The 22,438-nt window shown below is 49.4% G+C and overlaps 1 protein-coding gene across 2 annotated transcripts; it reads right to left on the minus strand.

Annotated features, from left to right (window-relative positions):
• Nucleotides 1–363: 363 nt before the first annotated feature.
• On the minus strand, nucleotides 364–21,421 carry LOC144147405 (uncharacterized). Of its 2 annotated transcripts, XM_077679530.1 has the most exons (6): nucleotides 21,258–21,421; nucleotides 9,199–9,292; nucleotides 5,546–5,829; nucleotides 3,327–3,470; nucleotides 1,657–2,832; nucleotides 364–519 (listed from the first exon to the last, which is right to left on the minus strand). In XM_077679530.1, exons 3-6 carry the CDS (start codon nucleotides 5,766–5,768, stop codon nucleotides 398–400), a joined length of 1,665 nt encoding a protein of 554 aa, XP_077535656.1. In that variant the 5' UTR covers nucleotides 5,769–5,829; nucleotides 9,199–9,292; nucleotides 21,258–21,421; the 3' UTR covers nucleotides 364–397. The 2 variants fall into 2 exon arrangements, with proteins under 2 accessions (XP_077535656.1, XP_077535658.1); XM_077679532.1 differs by lacking the exon at nucleotides 1,657–2,832.
• Nucleotides 21,422–22,438: the final 1,017 nt, after the last annotated feature.

Raw genomic sequence — 22,438 nt, forward strand, 5'->3', positions numbered from 1 at the left:
GCGCAAGCTGCGCGCTGACCACGCTGACGCACAGATGGCGCTGCGGTGAGAGCGGCGGAGCGCGCAGCTGCCGCGGCGAGGAGAATGGGGGAGGGATCCGGACTACGCCGCGACAACGACGCGGGACAAGACGAGTTAAAGAGATGCGTTTCATCTAATATAGGTGTATACATATTAGGAATATGTAACAATAAAACTGAAATACCTGATTGCTATATCGCAACTGTTTTCACAGTTTTCCCATGTTCATGCCACCTATTTCTTGTTTCGAACTTGCACGGCGAAATTTTCCGTCCATGGCCGTTTGTGCCGAAGTTCAGCGATGATGAGCAAAAGAAAAAAACAACTGTTCAACCTGCGTTGTCAAAATTTTTTTCTGGTGATGAACATTTAGACGTCATTTATTGCTTCGTAGTGATCGCAGAACCCTGGCTAGCCAGATGGCCGCTAGGAGGGCATGGAGGGAAGTGAAGATGTGTTGTATTCCACTGTAGGATCCCAGGGTATCCTTGAAATATCCTGCGTAATTTCCACCCGAGGACACGTGTTAACACTAGGAAAGAGCAATCTGCAACAACGACGACATAAAAAATACCGTCAGAGAGCATTATTTACACTCGAAGCAACAAATGAATGCTTCTTATCGCTGGCACGTGCGCGAGGCATTTTGTTAAATACATTTTCACATGTCGAACTGTTTCGTTTCAGAAGAAGGGACGTGTTAATCATAGAGTTTTTAAGCTCTATGGTGTTAATAGCATGCGTGCATCCGCAAACTCTTACGCTGTTGAGGTTTACCCCTTAGAATTATGATGATGCGCTTGCCAGCATCTACACATCCGTGTATGTTCGGGACTCAGGGACTCAGTTTGGCAATGCCGCCCAGCGCTCTGACCCAAGAACGACAACGACGACGAAGAGGTGGCTGTCGCGTGCTTTGCTCGAGTTGTGACATGGCCGCCTTGTAGATAATGCAAATAGATCGGTCATCATTCTCAACCATGCCTCACCTCGTCGGTTCTGCCACCACATAATACATAGCGTGATTGAGCGTTTTGCGCTCTTGGGTATCAGTCTAAAGGAAAAAGAAAGTTAGGTACGGTTCTCTTCTATTGTCTTATTCTTGTATAGTGATCGCAGTTTAGTATGGTGAGGATGAACTAGAGACTATTGGAATACTTCTTGATGCTAAGCATTGTCGTTATGATGATGATAATGATATTTCCAGATTTTCCGTTGTCATTTCTTTTTCAGTTTAATAAACAAAGAGCATTGGCCGGGGCATAAAGATGACCATAAGTGTTTGTGCTAACCTGTATTGTCTGTACTGAGTAATAAGGTTCGCTCCCACGGGTTTATCTATTACTTGTCATAAAAAAGGATCAATTCGAGATTGGAGACTCGACAACACAAAATGCGTCGCTTTGAAACTTGAACAGTGGCGCGGAGAAGAAAGGCTGCAAGAAATGCGAGTATCTTTGCATAGACTACGTAACAAACACTGAGGTACCGTACAACGATTTACTTGATCTTATGCGGTTCATAACAACACGTGAACCGTTTACATACTCTTCGTAAATACGTCTACCATGTCCGTAAACAACAAGCAGTTACGTGAACGTAAGTGATGAAAAAATAAAAGCATTATTTAAGTACCTATGAGAGGTGGTCTGGTGAGCAGCCCGATTCCCATGACGGTGTGGCAGCCGCCCATGACGAGAGGAAGGCTTTCGCCGCTGAAGTCTTTTATGAGTACGGGACACGAGAGAGGAGCCATGACGCCGCAGCTCAGGCCCTGGACCACAGCACACGCTAGAAGCTGGCCACCGGACCAAGACCACACAAGACCTTGGCACGCCGTCGCGTTGCCCAAGCAGCTGAGCACAATCGTTGTTTCCAGTGAAAGCCAGTGTCTGTCTATGACGACGCCGATGACCAAGCACCCCAGCACGACGCTGGCGTTGAAAGTCAGGAAAAGGTACGACGCGTAGCCTGCGTCTAAGCCGGCATTTAGCGTCACATCAAGGTGGAAGAGGACGAAGTTTGACAACGTGAAATTCTGCAGCGAAAACGACAGTGAGTCAAGGACGAATGCGGGCGTCGCGAAGACTCTCCAATTCACTGCAAGGAGTGACCTGGCGGCTTTTCTCAGGAACGCCGAAACCTTGTAATAGCAGGTTAAGGAGTTCGAACGTTTGCTTTTAATTGTCAATTGCACACCTGCTTCAGTCACACAGTCACTGAGATCTTTGTCCTTGAAATCGACATCCAAGCATCTTCCACTAGCATCCACATGAGTACTGAGATCTATGTCCTTGAGGTCTCGGTCCAAGAATTTTTCACAGGCATCCAGGTTAGTAGCATTTTCGTCATTGCGTGCAAAGGCCCGAGTGGAATTATTGCATCCGCTAGCTTTGTTGCCTTCCGGGAGCGCTGACAGCAAGGAATCCGTGACATGGGCGCCTTCTGGAGAGGGAAGATTGTTGCAATCAGCTGGTGCGGCCCCTGCATTCTCGGCGCTTAGACACCGCAAGGGATGTGATGCTGTTGCTCTAGGCGCAGAGGTGGCACTCGCGACAACTTTCTTCTTCTCGAGCCATGGAGGTATGTCGATGAGAAGTGCAGCCACGAATCCGTTGAAGGACAGGGCTCCTAGCAACAGGAAAACAGCCGGCGAGCCGTATTCGACGAGGATATAGTTGGCTATAAATGGCGTAAGGAAGTGCGAGCTCTTGGATGCACTGCTGAAGGCGCATGCTGTGGCGCGCCAGCGTACGAAGTACTCGCACAGCAACACTGACGTCAACACGAAGGTGACACTTATGGCCATTCCTGCACGGGCAATGAAAGGTCCCCGAATAAATTACAACTCAAATTGCAAAGATGAAATGGTTATGGGTTCAGAAAAATCGCTTCCCAAACAGTTCAGGTGGGAGCGATACCCAGGTTAAACGAGAGGGCTCTTGGCTTTCTTTTTGACTAGTTTTGGATGCGCAATAAGTGTAAACGATTTTGAGGCTCTGTGATTATAATTCGGTTGTGATTAGTTGCTAAGTCACCAAATTCCACATTGTCAAAGTACCTTAATCGCGCTCGCCAAACTTCAGGGCCAGCTCTTGGCTTCAAATGTATTTCTCTTTTAGCTTGTCTTTTAAAGCGCCTCGCACACGTGTCAGGTGAGATGACAGCCGTACGGATCCAATATACATTGGTAGGGGTCTTCGACACACCATGCCCGCATATTTGATACAGTGTCGGCTTGAAGTGAGCTTCAGCATATATATAGTAGAGCGCGTGCATGCTGCAAGCATGGAGTTTGTGCTTACCGTGGATAAAGCCGAAGAGAAGCGAAATGACGGTCACGTTAGGGCTAAAGTAGCACACAGTGAAGGCCAGAGATGCAATCAGCGTGGACCCCAAAGACACCCATCGCAGGGGAACAACTTCGCACAGGTAGCCGGATAAAATTCCTGTAAAATGAGACGAGGCTGCATGGGACAGGAACTGACATCGGGCGTTGGTCTTTTTGATATTGTTACACACGCGGAAGTGCACCAGCGACGGCAAGACGCGTGTACGGAAAACATAGGCTTAATGAACTCCTTGGGGCACTTAAGTCTGCGTACGTGTATTGGAGGCGAAAACCTGGAGATGCTTATTAACGATTTTGTTACTGCTCTCTTTATCGCTTTCATTTCTTCGTCTTACGACCGAATTACGTCAGCAGGCGGACTGGCACACGCCACAGCTTCTCTAGCTGGAGTACACCTGTTTTACTTACGCGTTATCACGTTCAGGCATCACGCGGCACGCACTATTCTACAATTTTTACGTTTTCAATCGGAAGGCTAAAGTCGCCGCTACGGTCGACGGACTCCTGGCCGCCGCCTGAAGAGGGAAGAAGACAGAAGAGGATCTCCCCGCTCTTCTCTCCCCCCTCCCCCACCCCCTGACTCCATCCTGGGCAAAATAAAGTCTTTTCTACTCTCTCTATACCTTTCCAATTCATCGTTTTTTGAATTTTGAAAAGAGGGTGTATTGGGCCTTCAAACCTCCCGGTTCCTGGATAATCTCCTACGTCTAGCCTAGTCTTGCCCGGGTGACCGATGGCAGAAACCCGGGCAGCGCCTTTCAGGCAAGTGGATGAGCTCATTCGTTCCCAGCCGTTGCGGTGTGTCCTGTTATCCAGTGCACGTTGCCAAGCCCGTTGACATTTGCTCGGGCTGGTGTCACCGTGGGGTACGTTAGACTCTGAGCCAGAAGATAGGTGACGTATTGGGACTCTGTACAGATTAGTTATATTGGGGCGGGGGGTGGTATGGGCAGTGTTAAGGCTATGCAAGTAATTCTGCTTTTACTGGACTAAGCTGTGCCTGATTAGCTAGCGATCACGGCGCGAGTGGTACGTATAGGCAAATAAGCATGAAGGCGTGAAGACATGTCGTTGCCGGAATTAGCGGGGAATCTTACATCTTACGGCAGTGGTGAGGTTTCGTTCTTTGTTCATGTGTGGAGACATGGGTGCGATATTGAAGTGGTTGAGCACCACGAAGCCAATGAGCACGGGCTGTAACCCTTGCAACCCATCTTTCGACGGATGGATCTTTCAGCAAACAGAAGGATCGCAACTGCGGCCAGCGGGTACACTTTGAAGAAAAAAAATAGTTACAAAGAGAAGGACACGAAGAAGACAGCACGATTATTCTGGGAGCCGCTACAATTGCTTCTGCTGTCTGGAGGTCTTTTCAGAATGTAAAGAAGGGGTGTATTACGCGCGCAACAAGATGGCTACCCAGGGATGGAGTGAGCAGTAGAGGAATATCGCAAGCTGGGTATAGGGGGGATGAGAGAAAATTCGGTTGCAAAATATGTCTTAGGATTACGCAGCAGGAGCAATTAGATGGTCGTAAGATACGCCTTTGTTCTTCGGTGGGAATAAATAAGCTGGTTGGGGTGGTCACGGTGATTCTTGTTTTTTTTTTCAGCAAAACAAACAATAGCTTTTTACCTGCCAGCGCCTGTTTGAATTATTGTGCTCTAATGTGAGACGTTCCATGCATATGGGTGTGCGCCTGAAGGTGTAGTCATACGCAGCTTCAAATTTTTGTTACTTTGGAACATTCTAAAGCAGCTTTCAGCCCACGGAGCAAGAACAAAACAGGAGGAAAAACGACGCTTCCTAAGGAGGCCAGATAACGTCACAAACGCTCGGTTTAGGTTCAGCTAGCGGCATCTGTCACGGCAGAAGAAACTACGTGGCCGCCGCGATCGGAATTTCACTGCGTAGCCCCAGAATGAATTTCGGCCGCTATCATTTCGCCCTCAGGTGCCGCTACCCTCTCCTTCGCCGTCGCAGCTACGAAGCTTTGTAGTACATGTTGGTTTTCGCTGTGACATTATCTGGTCACTCGCCCGCGCTTGCTGCAATGAGCCGATTCGCCTCGTATATATATTCTTGCCCCGTGTTTCCGATTGATCGAATGCAACGTAATTTATTTTTACTCCGCGTCACCACTACAGGCAGTGCGTTGAGACCAGTGCATACCTCCGACCAAGCAAAGCGATGCTTGCAGTGAAGGCGGGAATGAAGCCTCGCTGTGGCTGACATTGAAGTGCTGTCGCATGCCGACGTACATTGCACCGTGCGAGCGGCTGCCCAGCGTGGACGTGTGCAGAATCACCGCGCACAGGGCTAGCGCGAACCAGCTCTGCCGGCTGTCCTGTAGCCGAAACTGCGCGGTCCCCTTCTTTGCGGGAGCCGCATCCATCACCAGCACAGGTTTTTCAACTGCGTTGTGTACAATGGCTTCGCTTAGGCCTGCGTTCCTACTGGAGAGAGGGAGAAGGCGAGTGCGTCGTGAGGAGGAGCATTGGAAGCACAGGATGATTATTGAACTCTATTGTAACGTTTAAAAGGCTCAAAGGAAAAAATGGACGCCATCCCGCATTGCGAAAGTGGATGTCAAGCGGAGTTGTTGTGAACCAGTACACATGCGGATGGGGGAGAGTGTGAAATGTTCCTCGTTGTCTCGGCGGGCTTGTCGCTTGAACTCGGCGGCTTCTCTGGCGGCAAATTCTGGCTCCTGACGCGCGCGCTCGGCGTCTTGGGCGAGAACTGCTGATCCTGCCTAGCCCGACGCATGCGCTAGCTCTCGAATGACGCCGAGCCCCCTCCCCTTTCGAGAGCAGCCGCAAACCTAATCTTTACCAGAACACATGGGGGAAGGGGGGGGGGGGGTCCAATTGTTGACCGGCGCCTTATGACCATCATGCGGTCTTGATGCTTCTTTTGTGGTTTTTTCTTTACCCGAATACTAAGCTCTATGCTGCACGCCTGATTAGCTTGACGCATTTTTTAGATAGAATGCCCGTTGGCATAAAAATAACACATTTACAGATAGAGACGGGTTTCCATTCTTATCTGTAAACGTGCTATTCTTGTGCTCGGCGTCTTGGGCGAGAAATGCTGGGTACTGCTTGGGTTATTCGTTTACGTCGTGAAATTTTCCGACCAATGAGACGCTAACAGCTTCGCTGTAAAAGTTGGAACCTCCTTTGCCTGACGACAAGGATAACTGGCACGCGAAGCTTTCTTCCGCCGCAAACCGAGTCGCATCAAAGTCCAATCTCGAGAGGGATTAGTTCGTCGTCTGAGTTTGGACTTTGATGATGATTATGCCCTTGAAGTGTTTGGCGCGTACCCACTCGGGGGGATTGTTCAGGGATAAATAGTTTTCTGTGCACCTGCGCTTGATGGGCCTTTGTCTAAACCCGTTTTGTAAGTTGGCTTTTTTGCAGTGCGTGTTTGGCGTAAGGATTTGGATTTTGGACTTTGACTTTGGACTTTAGACATTGGCTTTTGACCAGAGGAACCTCCGCGTTTCAGGCATCTTTTGCTTCACCCACGGTCGACATCATCGTCAGAGAAAGTTGGCTTTCCCACAATGCGTTTTTCGTGTACGGATGCCACCAGTGAGGGAAAGAAAGCTTCGCTTTAAAAGGGTCCCCCAAGTCAAAATCGCCGGCAATCCATAAGCTGCTCTACTCAACACCGAGCTCCTTTAAATTCGACTTTATCCATTCGGATTAATTTATTGCTGGGAAGTAATTTTTCAAGGGCAATGAAAACAATCTGATATCGTAACAGTACGGCCCCAAGGCCTTTTATTTAGTATATAACCCCTAAGACCCGACGTACCCGCATGTAGCGCTATACACCCAGCCACTCAAAGTCGGTTTCACTGCTATGCCAGGTCCCTGAGTGAAATACATTTTTTTTCTCTGCAATATGAAAATTATGGAATCAAGGTACAAGGGCCTTTAGTGACTTTTATGAAATACTGGCATAAGACGGCATGTGCACATTTGAAAGGCTATACACCTTGCCCCCTTAAAGGGACATGCAGACAGAGTACAAGTTTGTTTTATTTGAAAGATTTGGCGTTTTAGAGTGCCCTCAGCGCTTGCCCAGCATCAAAAGATGCTTTATTCACTGAGAACATATACCTTTAAAGCAAAAATTTTAATTCTTGCGCTAAATCATGTGTTTCTTGACGTCTACAATGACGTGAGAGCAGATCCTTAAAACTAAAGATGGTCTGCTGAAGAGGGCTGCTACCGGGCTGATTTAATTTATCTCCCACTTTCACAGGTGGCGCTGCAATACCGCTGAAATACCAGTGTGTGCACTTTGCTTCTGGTTGGACTTCTACACCTGCCGTATTTTTATTAGGGTTGATACTAATCGTTTCCTAAAACATTTACAAGCTATGACTCGACAAACATGGTCATGTAAGTAGCCGTGGCGCTTATGTTCATTGGTCGGTGCGGTTTCAGACAAGTCCAACGCGTCCGACGGCTGTTCTAGGCAGTGTCAGCCGGCAAAGTATCGCACTAACTGCCTCGATATTTACGTGTTCGTTCGTAACTTTTATTGTTTAACCCACCGTTCTTATTGCTATAAAATGAATATGTGCCCTAAATTTAAGTACAAATAGCTTTGTTCTGCAAACTTACAATCACTGTTCAATTTGCGTTTGCTTTTGCCGGCCTCAGCCAATCGCACTACTGTCCATGATACATCGTAGGTACCAGTGCGGAAAATGAGCTAGTGGGTCGCACGGCCATTTTCTTTTTTTACTAATTATATAGCTTATTTGAGTAAAGTTCGCGTTTAAAGTGGTGTCAGTGTTATTATAACGAGGGAAACTTTCGATTGAAACAAACTTGTATTTTGTCTGCATGGTCCCTTCAAAGTCAGTTGCCCCACTATAAACGAATACGTTGCTGAGCAGACCTTTTAAAGGGCAATATAGAAATTTTGATATCGAAATATGAAGCCCTAGCGTCTTTAATTAGATACCTAAATGAGATCCCATGTACCCCTCCAGAAAGCTGTACACAGAGACAGTTTAAAGTTCGCTTCTTTACTAAGCACAAGTACGTTTTCAGAAACAGCATAGAAGCTTGTATGTGAAAATGTGAAGGGCCCGTGGTCTTTTATAAAAAAAAAAAAAACATTTTCTGATTCCGCGACTGACATATCAAGAGTTACAGGCCCACAGACACGGTTCCTCGTTGAATTCGCATAGAACTGATGAAGCATATCAAAATGCGCTGGAAGGGCTTAACAGAGAAAACGGTGTCCACTGTCGATGTCTCGTGTGTCGGTAACGATAGCTGTATAAACAGATACTGAAAATGTAGAGAGTTAATGGTTGCGCTCGAATCGCCCTACTTTTAGCCGAATCAGTGACAATCACTTAACCAGCCCTGAAATGATCCAGCAAAAAAAAAAGCTCATTAAAACAATAATGCAAGCTAAACCAATCAAACGTTTCTGAGAGGTTGGTCTGAAGCAAAGCGAATGACTCGTACAACCCAAAGTAATGATGAAGCACCGCCCAGGGGATGCGCCGATATGTTTGTAGTAGACACTCTACGAAAAGCCACATCTATGATGCGGGGTGAATAAAATGGGCATCGAAAATCGCAGTCAAACTAAAGTTTTCTAATCACTCACAGACTGTATTCGACCGGGCAATCACTCGGTCGCCACGCGTGAAATGCAGTATTCATATGAGTCAGACATAAAACCTATCTGTTGTGCATGACCGGGACAGCGTATTTGAATAAAGGCAGCTGGACTGCAATAAGCCAACGCGAAAAATAACACAGAAGAATTTTGACATGGGTTACCTTGAACTCGATGAAGTTTTTTTTTTTTTATCGGCCCTCTTCGTCGTCGATAGCGCAGCACCGTTGGTTGGGGAGGATCGTAGAGTTCATTTAACTGAAAACAGGATGCAGTATAGACTGGTGCGAACAGAACAGATTCTAAAGCAGTCTGACGTTTTGCTACAATCTCGCCTCGACAAAAAAATATTTTGAATGTGATAGCTTTTCTATGTCTGTTTATCAATTTTATTTCAACTTTCAAGCTTCCTGGCCAGGATTCAGGTTTCGTAATCACCTTGAAAGTGTTGTGAAATGTGTTTAGCCGTTGTAGAGTCGTCGACCCTGTTAGACTTTATCTTAAGACATCTGCTGTCTCCTTGTATAGCTTACAGTGTTTGCACCGGCATATCAGCGAATCTATGCGCTTAAACACAAACGTTGGTTGTAACTGTTTCCGCCGAAATCTCAAGCGCAGATAGTTAATTTTGCCAAACGCATTCACTGCAGGGCTGACACACTCTTCGCCGTTTTGTTGCACGCCTTATCGTCTGTAGTTTGGCGTGAATGTTCCAGCGTTTACTGCCTGAGGCCCGGGTATCATTTTTTCCTTCTTACAACGAAATATTGGCAACGTTAAGGACAAATGGTGGGAGGCTACATGCATATGCTGAAAAGAGTTGGGCTTAAAGCGCCGTCCTGGAAATCCCCTTTCATGTTGGGGTGTTTGGCATGTTTCGCCATTAGGAGTGGCTATGAAGAAGATACACAGAACTTGTAGGTAACCTTTTATGTTAAGTAGAAATGACGTGTCTTGAACCATTTTTTATGGACCTTCCACTGTTTCAATGTTTAGCCTGAGCTCCTTCCATCGTGGCCAACTGTGACGTCCGGCTCACTTTCGGCGAAGGGACTCCGGTCGGTAGCTCGTCTCATGAAACCGCTCATGGCGGCACTTCGGTACGCAGTCATGCGTCGTCGCACGCCAGCACCTCCACCGACTGCCCCGCCCGCCAGCAAGCAGTCGCTTTCATGGCACAACAAGCCAAGAAACGCATCCAGGCCCTCCGAACAAAGCACACTTCAGGTCATCGATCCCGTTCGCGTTCCAAAGTACGTCAACGCTCTTCATCCAAAGGAAGGAAAAACCTAGCGCCGCCGCCACTCCCCCCCCCCTTCTCCCCCCTTCCAAACACAATGGTCGTGTCCAATGGCCGAAGCTCCCGCCGCCAGGTCAGCCAGAGACACAAGCAACGTCCCAACACTCCTATGTGAGCAAGTCGACTCCTCCCGGTTCCCATCAAGGAGCACCGACCAAACTTTCGTCATCCCCGATCACTGAATCACCCGTCTACCGCGCAGCTATGGCAGCACCCCAGTCCACCGCCACTTGCCGCATCACAGTCTCTGCGAAAGCCCCCGCAACAGTGGCCGATTTATTTTCATTGCTAGTGGGGCTCATCCAGGCTGTTAACGCCCTAGGAGAGCGCCTGCAACGAGTGGAAGACGCCCAGTGTCGCAAGTCTGGAAAACGACCCGCGCCTCATCATAGCTTCAGCCTCGACCGACAGCCCCCTAACTTGGGCGCCGACTCCGGCAGTGCTGGAAAACGCCCAGCTCATCTGCAAAGCCCCACCGCCGAAACTGAGGATGTCGACATCAGCTCCGACGAATTCGACTAATGGGCAAGCATCCACCTCTCCCTCCCAATCCCTTGTTATCTCAGTGTGGCAATGAAACTGTCAAGGTCTCAAACGGAAACTCTCTTAGTGCATTTATTCAAACTCGCCCTACCCCCCCCCCCCGCCCCCCCGGACGTAATTCTCTTACAAGAAGCTTTCTGCCTGCCGTGAACCCCTGGCTATGCGGTCTATCACACAGGGAACTCCACGGATCCTAGCTCACTCTGCCTTATCACTCTTATAGCCTCTCACCTTCCATTTACTCCGCTTGTCGACTCCCTTCCATCTTCCCCAGATTTTCTGGCCCACGGGGTAGTCGTCTCATTTACTACACTTATCCAACCCATACAACTCGTTAATGTGTACCACCGCCAAGGCAAGAGGGTTCAGCCCCTAGATTCACTGTTCCCCAAAAAGCGCTCGTCAGACCCCACCACGTCTAGTCCTGGGGGACTTCAATTGCCCCCACCCCTTTGGGGTTACCCTCAAATCGGGATTGGTGACCGTGCTCTAGCGGAAATAATACAGCGCAAATCGTACTCCCTCCTCACAGATCCTGATGTTCCCACACGCACTGGCCACAGTGCTGCCCGAGACACAACTCCGGACTTAGCTTTCTACATAGGCCCAGGCTGCCCAACATGGTCACACACGCACGAGTTCCTTGGCAGTGACCAGGCCATCTTGGAAATCACGTTATCATCCACTCGCCCACGCTGGCGAGCACATAAGCCTACAAAATTGACAGATTGGCATGCAGTCAGAGGCCTCCTTTCCCCCTTTAGACCCCGCGGATCCAGATTCCTGGCTTCAGCAGATACAGGATCTTTGTCAGCGGCACACTAAACGCGTCTACCAGAACACGGAGGCGCCCTACATCGACACCCACCTCCTGCACCTATGGGATGCCCGTCGTTCTCTTCTTAGCCGTTGGCGCCGCCAGAAACACAATCGGAAACTGCGCCTCCGTATAAACATCTTGACCCAAGAGGCCCAAACGTATGCTGATGAACTTGTTCGATTCAACTGGTGAAATCTGTGTGATGAACTTAGCCTACGAATGCATACTAAACGTGCTTGGCGCCTCCTCCGTGTCCTTATTAACCCCTCCTGCCCTTGTCAACCCATCTCTCGTATCCTGCTCAACAGTGGGGCTTCTCCTACAGAACTCGCTAATGATCTGCGACTCCTCCACTTCCCTGTCAGTTCAGATAACCCACTGCCCGCTCTTCCAATTCACACATTTTCACCATCTCCTCTGGATACTCCCTTTACGTTGACCGAACTACTCAACGCTCTCGACCGTCTACGACAAGGAGGAGGGGGAGGAACAACTTTAATTGCACAGCATGTCAGCGCTAAACGCGCTGGATAAGAGCGGATCCCTCTTCACAGGATTCCATATGCTGCATTCGCCACCTGGCCCCTGGTAACCAGCCGCAGCTGATCCTCCAAGGCGGGGCTGGACAGCAAGATCTCCCATCGCTCGCTAGGGGTAAGGGTGGGGTTCTAGTGGAGGAGTTACGAGATACCGCACCGGGTGAGGATGGTATGCAATATAAGCTCTTCCGAAACTTCCCAGATGAGGGTATTCAAGATCTTCTCCGCCTTTTCAATAGCATATGGGAAACTGGCCGAATTCCAGAAACTTGGAAACATTCAAAAGTTGTTCTCCTTCCTAAACCTGGTAAGCCCCATACGCCAACCAACTTACGGCCCATTTCGCTTACCTCGTGTGTCGGGAAGCTGCTCGAGCGTATGGCTCTCACTCGTCTTGAGTGGCATCTCACACATCACGCTCCCTTGCCTGCCACCCAGACTTGCTTCCGAGCCCACCTCTCCACCCAAGACACCCTACTCCGCCTAAAAGAGGATCTGTACGAAATTTCGAGCTCAGCCCAACTGCGGGCTATTCTAGCCCTAGACTTAGAAAAGGCCTTCGATCGCGTTGCTCATACCCCCATCCTCGACACATTGGCATCAACGGGGTGCGGCCGCTGCATGTACAATTACATTCGAGATTTCCCCTCGAACCGCACTGCCGCTAACTCGATTCCCGGTTCACAGGCTACCCCTTTTTATCTCACATCAGGGACCCCTCGGCTCTATACTCTCCCCCACTCTTTTTAACCTTGCCCTGTCATCACTGCCCCCGCGCCTAGCCAGGATCCCCGGCCTCAATCATTCCATCTACGCGGATGACAATACCCTTTGGGGGAACTGCGGTAGTCCGGCACATATCGAGGAAACCTTACAATTGGCCTGCGACTCCATTCTCGACCATGCATCTTCCATAGGGCTAAACATCTGGCCTTTTAGTGGTGTCTCACCGACGAGGCCCTGACCCCGATCGCTCTTTAATACAGCTGTTGATTGGCGCAGCCTCCATACCACAAGTGGATTCCTTAAAAATTTTGGACCTCACCCTCATACGCAATGGATCTGCTGTTCCTCAACTACAAATACTCCACTCCCAGATCTCTCAGGTCTCTCATCTTGTCAAGCGCGTTTCTAACCGCACACAAGGCCTCAAAGAGCCTCACCTTCTCCGCATTGTGGACTCTTTCGCGACATGTCGCGTCCTGTACACTGTGCCCTACCTCCGCCTCTCACTTGCCCAGACAAACCGTCTTGAAGGAGCCCTCCGTGCCCTGTACCGTTTGGCACTGGGGATACCTCATTATGCCGCCACACAAGGCGTCTTAGCCGTAGGCATTCATAATACCCTCGAGGAACGGATCGCATCTCACCTCCAGGCCCAGCTCGAGCGCTTAAAGCTCTCGGCTTCAGGTCGGACGATTCTCACCCTCTTAAACTACCCAACAGACAGTCTTCCCCCAATCCCTCCCGAACCTCCTCCCTGGTCTAGCTTCCCAAACCTAGTAATTGTGCGTATTCCTCGCCACATGCACCCTGCTCACAACTTGGTCCGCATGCAACAAGGCACAAAAGCATTGAACAGGCGCATTAATTGACTTAAATAGAATGGTGCGGCAATCTCTAATTCACGGACGCCAGTTTTGACTCCACTTCTAGAGATGGTGTTATCGCCCTCCATAGCCCTACCAGATCTGTAGACACCATTGTCCACTTCAAAAACGCCCCAACTTGTACAACCCTCGAAGAATTCTCCATAGCCGCCGCCGTCGAATACGCTGTGAAAGTCGAGCCCCCTGCCACCCCAATTTTCTTGTTTCGTGACTCACAGGAGGCGCTACGAAATATTTCCCGATACACCACACACCCTCATACCTCTGACACCCTCAACTGCGCCCTTCGCGCCCATCCTCCCTACAAGATAACGCTGGTATGGGTCCCCGGCCACGCCAACTTGGACGACAATGCTCGAGCACACGAGCTTACCCGAGTACTCTCCCCGGGTCCGTCCATGTTGTGGCCCCATGTGTACCACCCTGGCACTCAAAAGATTTCAGGACATCAGGCATGCCGACAGCACCTCTGCGAGCTACGCACAAGCAGGCAGTGTTTTCCGGTACCCCACCTCGTCCTCTCCCTTGAAGCCGCATCTGTGGTCCGGAAAGCACGACCTCATCTCTTATCACTCCATCCCGTATCCACTACATGCATGGTATCCTCTCGCGTCCCACTTGCTCCACACCCAACTGCCCTTCCTACCCATCAGTACGACACCTTTACTGGGAGTGCCATACGCCATACCTACCACCACACCTGCGTTCCCGCATCGCTTCCTGGGAGGACTGGTTGGACCCGGGTCCTGGCGTAGATGTCAAATCGACGCGAGAACTTCTGGCAGCCCACTGCCTTCGTTTTAGTGCGGACCTCTGGGAGTTCTACGGACCAGCCGTCTCCTAATGAAGAGACTGTGGCACGACGGCCCGGACTAGGGCTGTTTAAAGAATAAAGTTTCTCTCTCTCTCTTTCATGGCGCCATACTGGCACCGCGTCATCCGGCCAACAACGCCAATGTCGGGAACCGGCGCGAAAACAGGCTAGCGCTGTGAAGCCGTCACAGTCTAATCTTGTACAGGGCCTAGAAGTCCAGTGTATGCGTGTGAGCGTGCGCACATTGAAATCCTAATGTTCGGCGAAGGGACTCCGGTAGGGGACTCTTCTGAAAAACGGCTCAGTGCGCCGTACTGGCACCGCGTCACCGGGCCAACAATGGCAATTTTGGGAGCGAAGACAGGCTATTGCCACGGCTGCTCGATGGAAACAAGGTCTTGTTTCCATCGAGCGGCCGTGCTTTAGCGTTGGGAAGCGCCAATTGCTCATCTTGTATACTGGGCCTATTAGTCCCGTTGCTAGGAAGCCGCTCGAACCCATACGATAAAAAGACACCTTTTGTGACAGCCTGAGTGTGACAGTCATTATGACCCCGGCGGACGCTACGGGAACGATTCAATGACGACACAGACGAAGGGACAGCGTCAACTACAGCGAGGCAGGGGGAGTGGAACAAAGCGATGAAAAGTACTAAAAGAGGAGGCCAACCGAAGAGAGGAGGAGAGCGATCCGGGGAGCGGATGAGACGAGTCGCAAGAAGCGCTAGAGAGAAGACAGGGGGTCGTCGGGTTCCGGAGTCTATAGCCATCGCTCGGGTGCAACATCTAAGCATCCGCATCCACACTTAGCCAACCGACGACCAGCCACCGTTCGAGCCCGCGCAGTAGCGACCTCATCGCGGCGGACTCCACCTCATCGCTCGAGCCCGCGTAGCAGCAGCCTGAGCGCGGTCCATCCCTCGGGCCGGAGCCACAGCGGCGGGACCGCGGCGGAATCCACGTCACCGTTCAAGCCCGCCCCGAAGCAGCTTGGTTGCGGTGAACGTCCAGCCCTTCGTACGAGCCCGTGCGGTACTACACCGAAGCAGCCCCGCAACACCGGGCCGTAAGCGACATTGAGCCAATTGGTTCTATTAAATACAGTAGAACCCCGGTTATACGACTTTCTCGGGACTGCGAGACAGCGTCGTAAAATGCGGGCGTCGTAAAATCCTAACAACAGCAATACGCTATAAATTCAGTTTCGCGCGACAGATTTGCGAGAAATTGAAATGTAAACTACAAACTAATGCTACGCAAGGCTCGGAGACCCAAATAATCCCAAAAATGAAAAAGAATGATGCAGTGCAGGGGTCAATCACGCTGTATAAAACAAACCTTGTACCGCAGTCCACTGACGCGATTCCACCAGCCAGTGCAATCATGGCACACGCGATGACGACAAGCACATGGGAAGGTAACCCTGTCATCGTATCCTCGTTGGCGATTCACTGCTGAGTGGGAGAAATGAATCCCTGTACACTGTCCGTGCGACCTGCTGCGCAACAAGACGCGATGCCAGCGAGGAGAGGGAAGAGGCCATTGTGCAAAGGAGCTGCTGAAGGGAACGAAAGGAAAAATCGGACGGAGAGGAAAGCAATGCCGGAGAGAACCGATCGAACAGGCTCAAGGTCCGCGCAACAGGACCGCGGCAGTTTTAATTTCGTCTGCCGATCGGTGGCGCGCATCTTGTGAGTCGTCGAATAACACGGGTCAGGCATAAAATCGCGCCGGATAACCGAGGTTTTTAAGGCATTGTTTCTGCGGGGACTTCTCCTGGGCCCCTTTTGTAAGTTGTAAAAACAGGGTTGTCGTAAAACCCTGGGACAGATAACCGGGGTTCCTCTGTATATATAAAACAAAAACCAGGTCCCCTCCACTAAACTGAAACCTGAAGAGGGGTGACGCATGCAGTGTATATGATGCGGTTTTGATGACGCGGTTTAGAAGTTATGATGAAATGTATAATGCGGTTTCGATGCTGAGCGCTCGGCGCCTTAGGCCTTGGCGCCTTGGAGGTTTTTCTCACGGAGATGAAACCGTTGGGTGTAGAGGTATGCAGCTCTGCTGTAAAAGTCTCGTGTCTGTGAAGCACGAAGCTTTCTACACGAGGCGTTGAAAAACGAGTGTCCCGGTTTGTTTTTTAGTACGCTTTTTGCCCATGGAGATCAAACGTTCTAGCGCGAGGCGTTGGAAAACAAGTTTACCAGTGTTTTAGTACCGCGACTACATGACACGCCGACAGCCTGAGCACCCAAGGTGCTCAGAGGGCCATCTCTAAAGAGGGCCACCTCCACTACCGTGAAACCTGGGGATAGGCGAAGCATGCAGTGAATAAGTGTATTCAGCTTATAAAAAAGAAATAAGTGTATTCAAAGATTGCAAGTCTCTCTCTTGCCATATAAAACATTAAAAAAGAGATAAACATCATTAAACGGAAATGCTATAAACAGGTGCTGGGCCTACCACAATGGACCAATACAGACAGATTAGAAGAACTGGGTCTCTATAACACGATTGATGAACTAACCTCAGCCCATCTGACGTGCCAATACAGAAGGCTCGAAAAAACAGAGGTGGGGGCACACGTACTCCGACGCCTAGGCCTCCCCACGCATGGGCCTCCCGAGATCCGATTAAACCACTTCTTACCGACGTCTAGAATACACGTCGATCCCATCCCCAGAAACATCCCATGCAACATCGTGACCGCAGGTGGAAAAGAGCGGCTACCATCGAAGCGCGCCTATCGCGCATCCCGCCACAAGCGGTTCTCTACACGGATGCTGCAGCCCTGCCCATCAGGGGCGCCAACTACAATGAAAAGCTTATGGTTGCAGTCGTCGTCAATGGACACACCGTCTCCGATATGACAATCCTTCCACCGGTCTCAGTCCTGGAAGCCGAAGAAGTGGCAATCGCCTTGGCCATTGCTCAGGCACCAACAATGTCCCCCAACATCTACGTAGTCTCTGACTCAGCAGTGGCATGCAGAAACTTCATCTCCGGGGTCGTCTCAAAGACAGCCCAGGAGATTCTGCTCGCCTCGCCATCAAGGCACCACCACACAAGTACAACATTCCACCTACTTTGGATCCGGCACATTCAGGCAACAGGGGCAATGAGCGAGCTCACGCGGTGGCCAGCGCTCTAACCCACGTCGCCCACAAGCGTCGAGCCCCTCAAACTCGCCCTCCTCCACCCGGTTCTGTAAACACCAATTTCAATGAAGACGAAACTGTGGATTCCATACCCGATAGCCTGACGTCTTTCGCGGAAATCATTGAGCATTTCCGGTCCAGGCGGCGACGGCTGCCACATCCCCATCCCAACCTCACCAAACCACAACAGACAATGCTAAGGCGACTGCAGGCAAACACCCTCAAGTGTCCAGTCAGACTCCACCAATTTTACCCGATGAAGTTCACCAACCCTCAGTGCAAGTTCTGTGGAGGCGACGGAACCGTGGAGCACATGGTGTGGCTTTGCACTCACACCCCGGGCCTCCCGTCCGCCCCTCTTCCGGTCCCTCGGATGGGCACTCCTCCTCTCTTGCTTTCGAGACAGGCACCACAACAAGCCAGCAGTAGCAGCATCCGTATTCCGTACCGTCATGCTCCTAGGCCTTGGAGGCTTATCCTGGACAGCCCCTCCCGGCGAGGACAAGCTCCTTCTGGTCGGCAGAGCACAGGCCCGTCCATGGCACTCGGATTGCCCTGAGCCGGGCCGGGCCTCCTTTCCCCAACCCCATCCCCTTTTAAAGGCCAATAAATTGCGTTCCACCACCAGCTCTCTTGCCACACGGCGCTCAATGATTGGGCGCCGGAGAAGCGCTGGTGGGAGGAGCAATCACGCGCTTGCTGAGGCAGTGGCGCCCTCACTTGCGTTGAACCGGCTATAAGCAATTTGCATGCCCTATCCGTCCCAGTTTGGGTAGTGGCATGGGTCAACGCGAGTGCAATGTAATGCCGACACCTCGCCCTGGGCGCTCGTCCTCGTGGATCACCGCGGTGATCCACGAGGCCCCGGAACCAGGTAAGTATGACTTTTCTTGCTTCGACAAACCACCCGACCCGATCAGGCCTAGCGTCGAGAGCCAGTGGGTGTGTGTCAAACAAATTATAACCCGTCTAAAAACAGCTTCTGCTTGCGCTTGACGATTGCTGAAGCGGGCAGGGAGTCTTCCACAAATCTTTAAATCATGTTAGTTTATATTGAACTGGTTTTATCCAATCTGCACTTTCTCTTAGTACGCGTTACGTTCTAGCGTGAGGCGTTGGAAAACGAGGGTCCCTGTGTTTTAGCACTGCGACTACAGGAAACGACGACAGGAGACTCAGACAGCCCGAGCCCCTATAAGATGCTTCGCCCCTTAAGTTCCATGTGTCTGTCCTTACATCTTGTAATGACCAGTGTGAACCTAGGGTCACTTTAAGAAACTTGCCCGTTACAACCTTAACTGAAAAATGTGACATCAGTACTAGCAATCTTTTACCATTTTTGAATCTTTGAGACATCGCCTATTTTATTAGCCGCCTGTGATCAGCGGAAGAGAATAACGCCGTTCCTGTGGAGCATCGGTAGCCTTATGCGAAGATTGTGGGCTTGGGATTCACCTGGAGCGCACATTTTCCGTAATTTATTTCTTTCCAGCCTTTCAAAACAACTGTCTTAACACAAAAAAGGCCTGCTTACTTTTCTCATGTTTTTCTGGCGTTCTTTATTGTTGGCTGTGCTCGGTCGAGAGCGATGTCAAGTCCCTGCATACGGTTTGCCAGATCGCATCGTACCCGTACGTCGGCAGGCGCACAGGCACTGCATGCTAGCTACACACCAAGTAAGTGTTTGCTGTACCGGCTCAGACAGATCTAACAATGTGGTTGAAGAAACAATTGTATTTTTCCCTTATTCATTTACCCCCAGTGTATCGCCATTTAGTATGGGGATTAGGTAATAAAGCTGGCTCAGATCGGCTCCAGTACTTCCAAAGGAAAGCGTAAGGATTCGTATGCCCGATATCTCAAACAGGAAGCTCATTTCTCGAATTATAAAAAGTTTACCCTTTTCTAAACAGTATAGTCTCTTCTTAGCAATTTGTCTTCATCACGAAATTAAGAATAACTTTGCACTCCTCTTTGACAAACATTAATATCGAGATGTAGTATATAATTTATATACGAAATTGCTAGTCAGACATGGACCCCGGAGAAACTATGGTGGCCAAACTACACATAATAACATTGTATATCTCTGTAACAGCCATTCCTCCGTAATTGATGCAGCTCATAACTCTAAAACTGTCTGGAAATATAAAAGGAAAATAAGACTGCTTCCGCTAGATACACCCGGTCTTTACTGACTTTCGTGCGTGTTGAACATTGTATGGAATAACCAAGTTATTGTGGTGTGCATCACCTATGTTAACTGTTTATCTTGTATAAACATACGATTGTAACAAGCTATTGTCCAGAAATGTGATTAGTTTTCATATGCGCATGTGATCAACATCTTATTTGTACACTGCACCAAGTGTGCTTGCTCGTTTTATCTTTATCATATATTCCAAGTGTTCTTTTTTCTGTTTTAATGCATAGTTTTTGCACTCTTCGGTTTTCTTTGATTGCATCCACTCCTTCTCGATGTCTACTTCCGAAGTGTTGGCCTCGTCAGGAAACGTACGAGTCTCATTTTGCCACGCCTCGTGGACATAACTGCATGTATGTATTCATGTCCGAAATAAATTGAAATATAAATTCAAAATTAAGTTTATGCCAAGCACGACAGAGCACGCATATCCACGCACTCATGCATGGCCCCATCCTCCCTTCTCCCGCGCTCCCACAGAATTAATTTTCGGCTCCTTTATTCCCGAAGAGGTCTACGGCTGCCCAACGGGCAGTCTTCGCCCACCTGCTCCACTACCTGGAGGCAACCGGCCTCAAATAGCGGCTGCAGCCCGGACTGCCGTGTTACTGACCGATGTGCCCGGACTGACAGCCCTATCTCTTATTCTTTATCGTTTATTCATATCTTTCTCTATCTCTCTAACACTCTACTTTATCCTTTCACTCCCCCTCTACTTCCCTTCCTCCGCACAGGGTTGTATGCAGGTGAGCTCCCTGCCGAGCTCAAAAGTATCCCCAGGGCACGTCGTTTCCTTTTCCTTTCCGTCAAACCACAAACAACAACAACAAACAATTTGGCCTCATTCATTCGTTATTAATAATTTCTGAAATAAACGAGGTTAGGACCTTCACCACTCTTCTGTTTAGGCACTGTCAGCATTTGTAGTTTGCTTTATTTGATCACAAAGCAGCGCGCATACAACAAAATAAAAAGCAACATAATAACAACAACAAGAAAAAGGCTGAGTTGTTGCCGGACCTCCTCAAAAAGCAAACAGAAAACAAAACCAAAATGGCAGTATGCAAATCACTGAGATTATTTGCAAATAGCAACCTTTCAGATCCCACCTTTCTTATGGGCGCAGGTAAGATTTGCCAAACATTTTTGATCCTGTAATACATCATGATCTTTTGAATTTTTCAGCCCTGCGGTCGATTATCGCAACAAAGGAGCGCAAATTCTCTACACTCACCTCAAAAATGTTCAGATGCAGCCTTCCGAAGAATAGCCTCTGTTGTAAAAAAGAAGTACTTGGTGACCTTACCTCTACTTCATGTTCTGTACTAAAGAAAGGAGTGCTGAATTTCCCTAAATATGTTTCTTGCTGGCCACAAGTTCCATGGAGTCGTCTGTCAAAGGCTGCATGAATGCGCAGCTGTGTTCCCCTTGCGGCAATGCCTTCCGCTTCCACAGCTGCTTTGGGGGACAGCGCAAACAAAAAAAAAAAAAAACGCCGGTTTTGCGTGCCTGCTCTCTCCTCAACGCTGTGTGCGCGCAGCATGGCTCGCCTGTGATCCTCTTTGTAGTTTTTATTCTTTGGCGGGAACGGCAGGAAGCAGCACAGGTGGGAGCTCCCCGGTCACGAAGCAGCGCTACTTCCAGACATCACGCGACAAGAGATCAGCCATTGTCGTTGACACGGGGAACACGCGCTGTATGCACTGCCATGGGTGTAAACAAACAAACAAACAAACAAACAAACAGACAGACAGACAGACAGACAGACAGACAGACAAACAAACAAACAAACAAACAAACAAACAAACAAACAGACAGACAGACAAGCAAACAAACAAACAGACAGACAGACAAGCAAACAAACCGACAGACAGACACACAAGCAAACAGACAGACAGATAAGCAAACAGACAGTCAGACAGACAGACAAGCAAACAGACAAACAGACAGACGAACTAACGAACGAAGAAGACAACAAACAAACAAACGAAGGTAAACCAAACTACTAATAAAAAACTTGCGTGTAAAATCCCCGGGAAATTACTTGACGAATTGTTCAAACTGTGCGACGGATGGCTCGTATAAGTTCTTCCTAGATTTTATACCCAGCAACTGTATAACTTTTTATTTGGGATTTACAATGGATATTTCGGCATTCGGTGGCAGGTCTTTGCAAGCGATACATGTTCATTAAAACCATTGTGCTTGCGGTTCCACTTAAATAAATTCTTTAGTGGTACGTAACCACAGCCAGTGTATTTTGAAGAAGCTGAGACGATTGTAAGCCGCGAATGTCTCGATGTGCCACAGAAAGAGTTGCTCAAAGCTTCCTACCCTTCCTTTCTCCACACTGAAGCACTCTGTAAGAATTTCAGCGTTTCCAATCCCGCAGCGATGCGAGCACTGATTCTGTTG

The sequence above is a fragment of the Haemaphysalis longicornis genome, unplaced genomic scaffold (assembly GCF_048455015.1).
Source record: "Haemaphysalis longicornis isolate Haplotype H1 unplaced genomic scaffold, Haemaphysalis longicornis Haplotype H1 scaffold_7, whole genome shotgun sequence".
Taxonomy (NCBI): Eukaryota; Metazoa; Arthropoda; class Arachnida; order Ixodida; family Ixodidae; genus Haemaphysalis; species Haemaphysalis longicornis.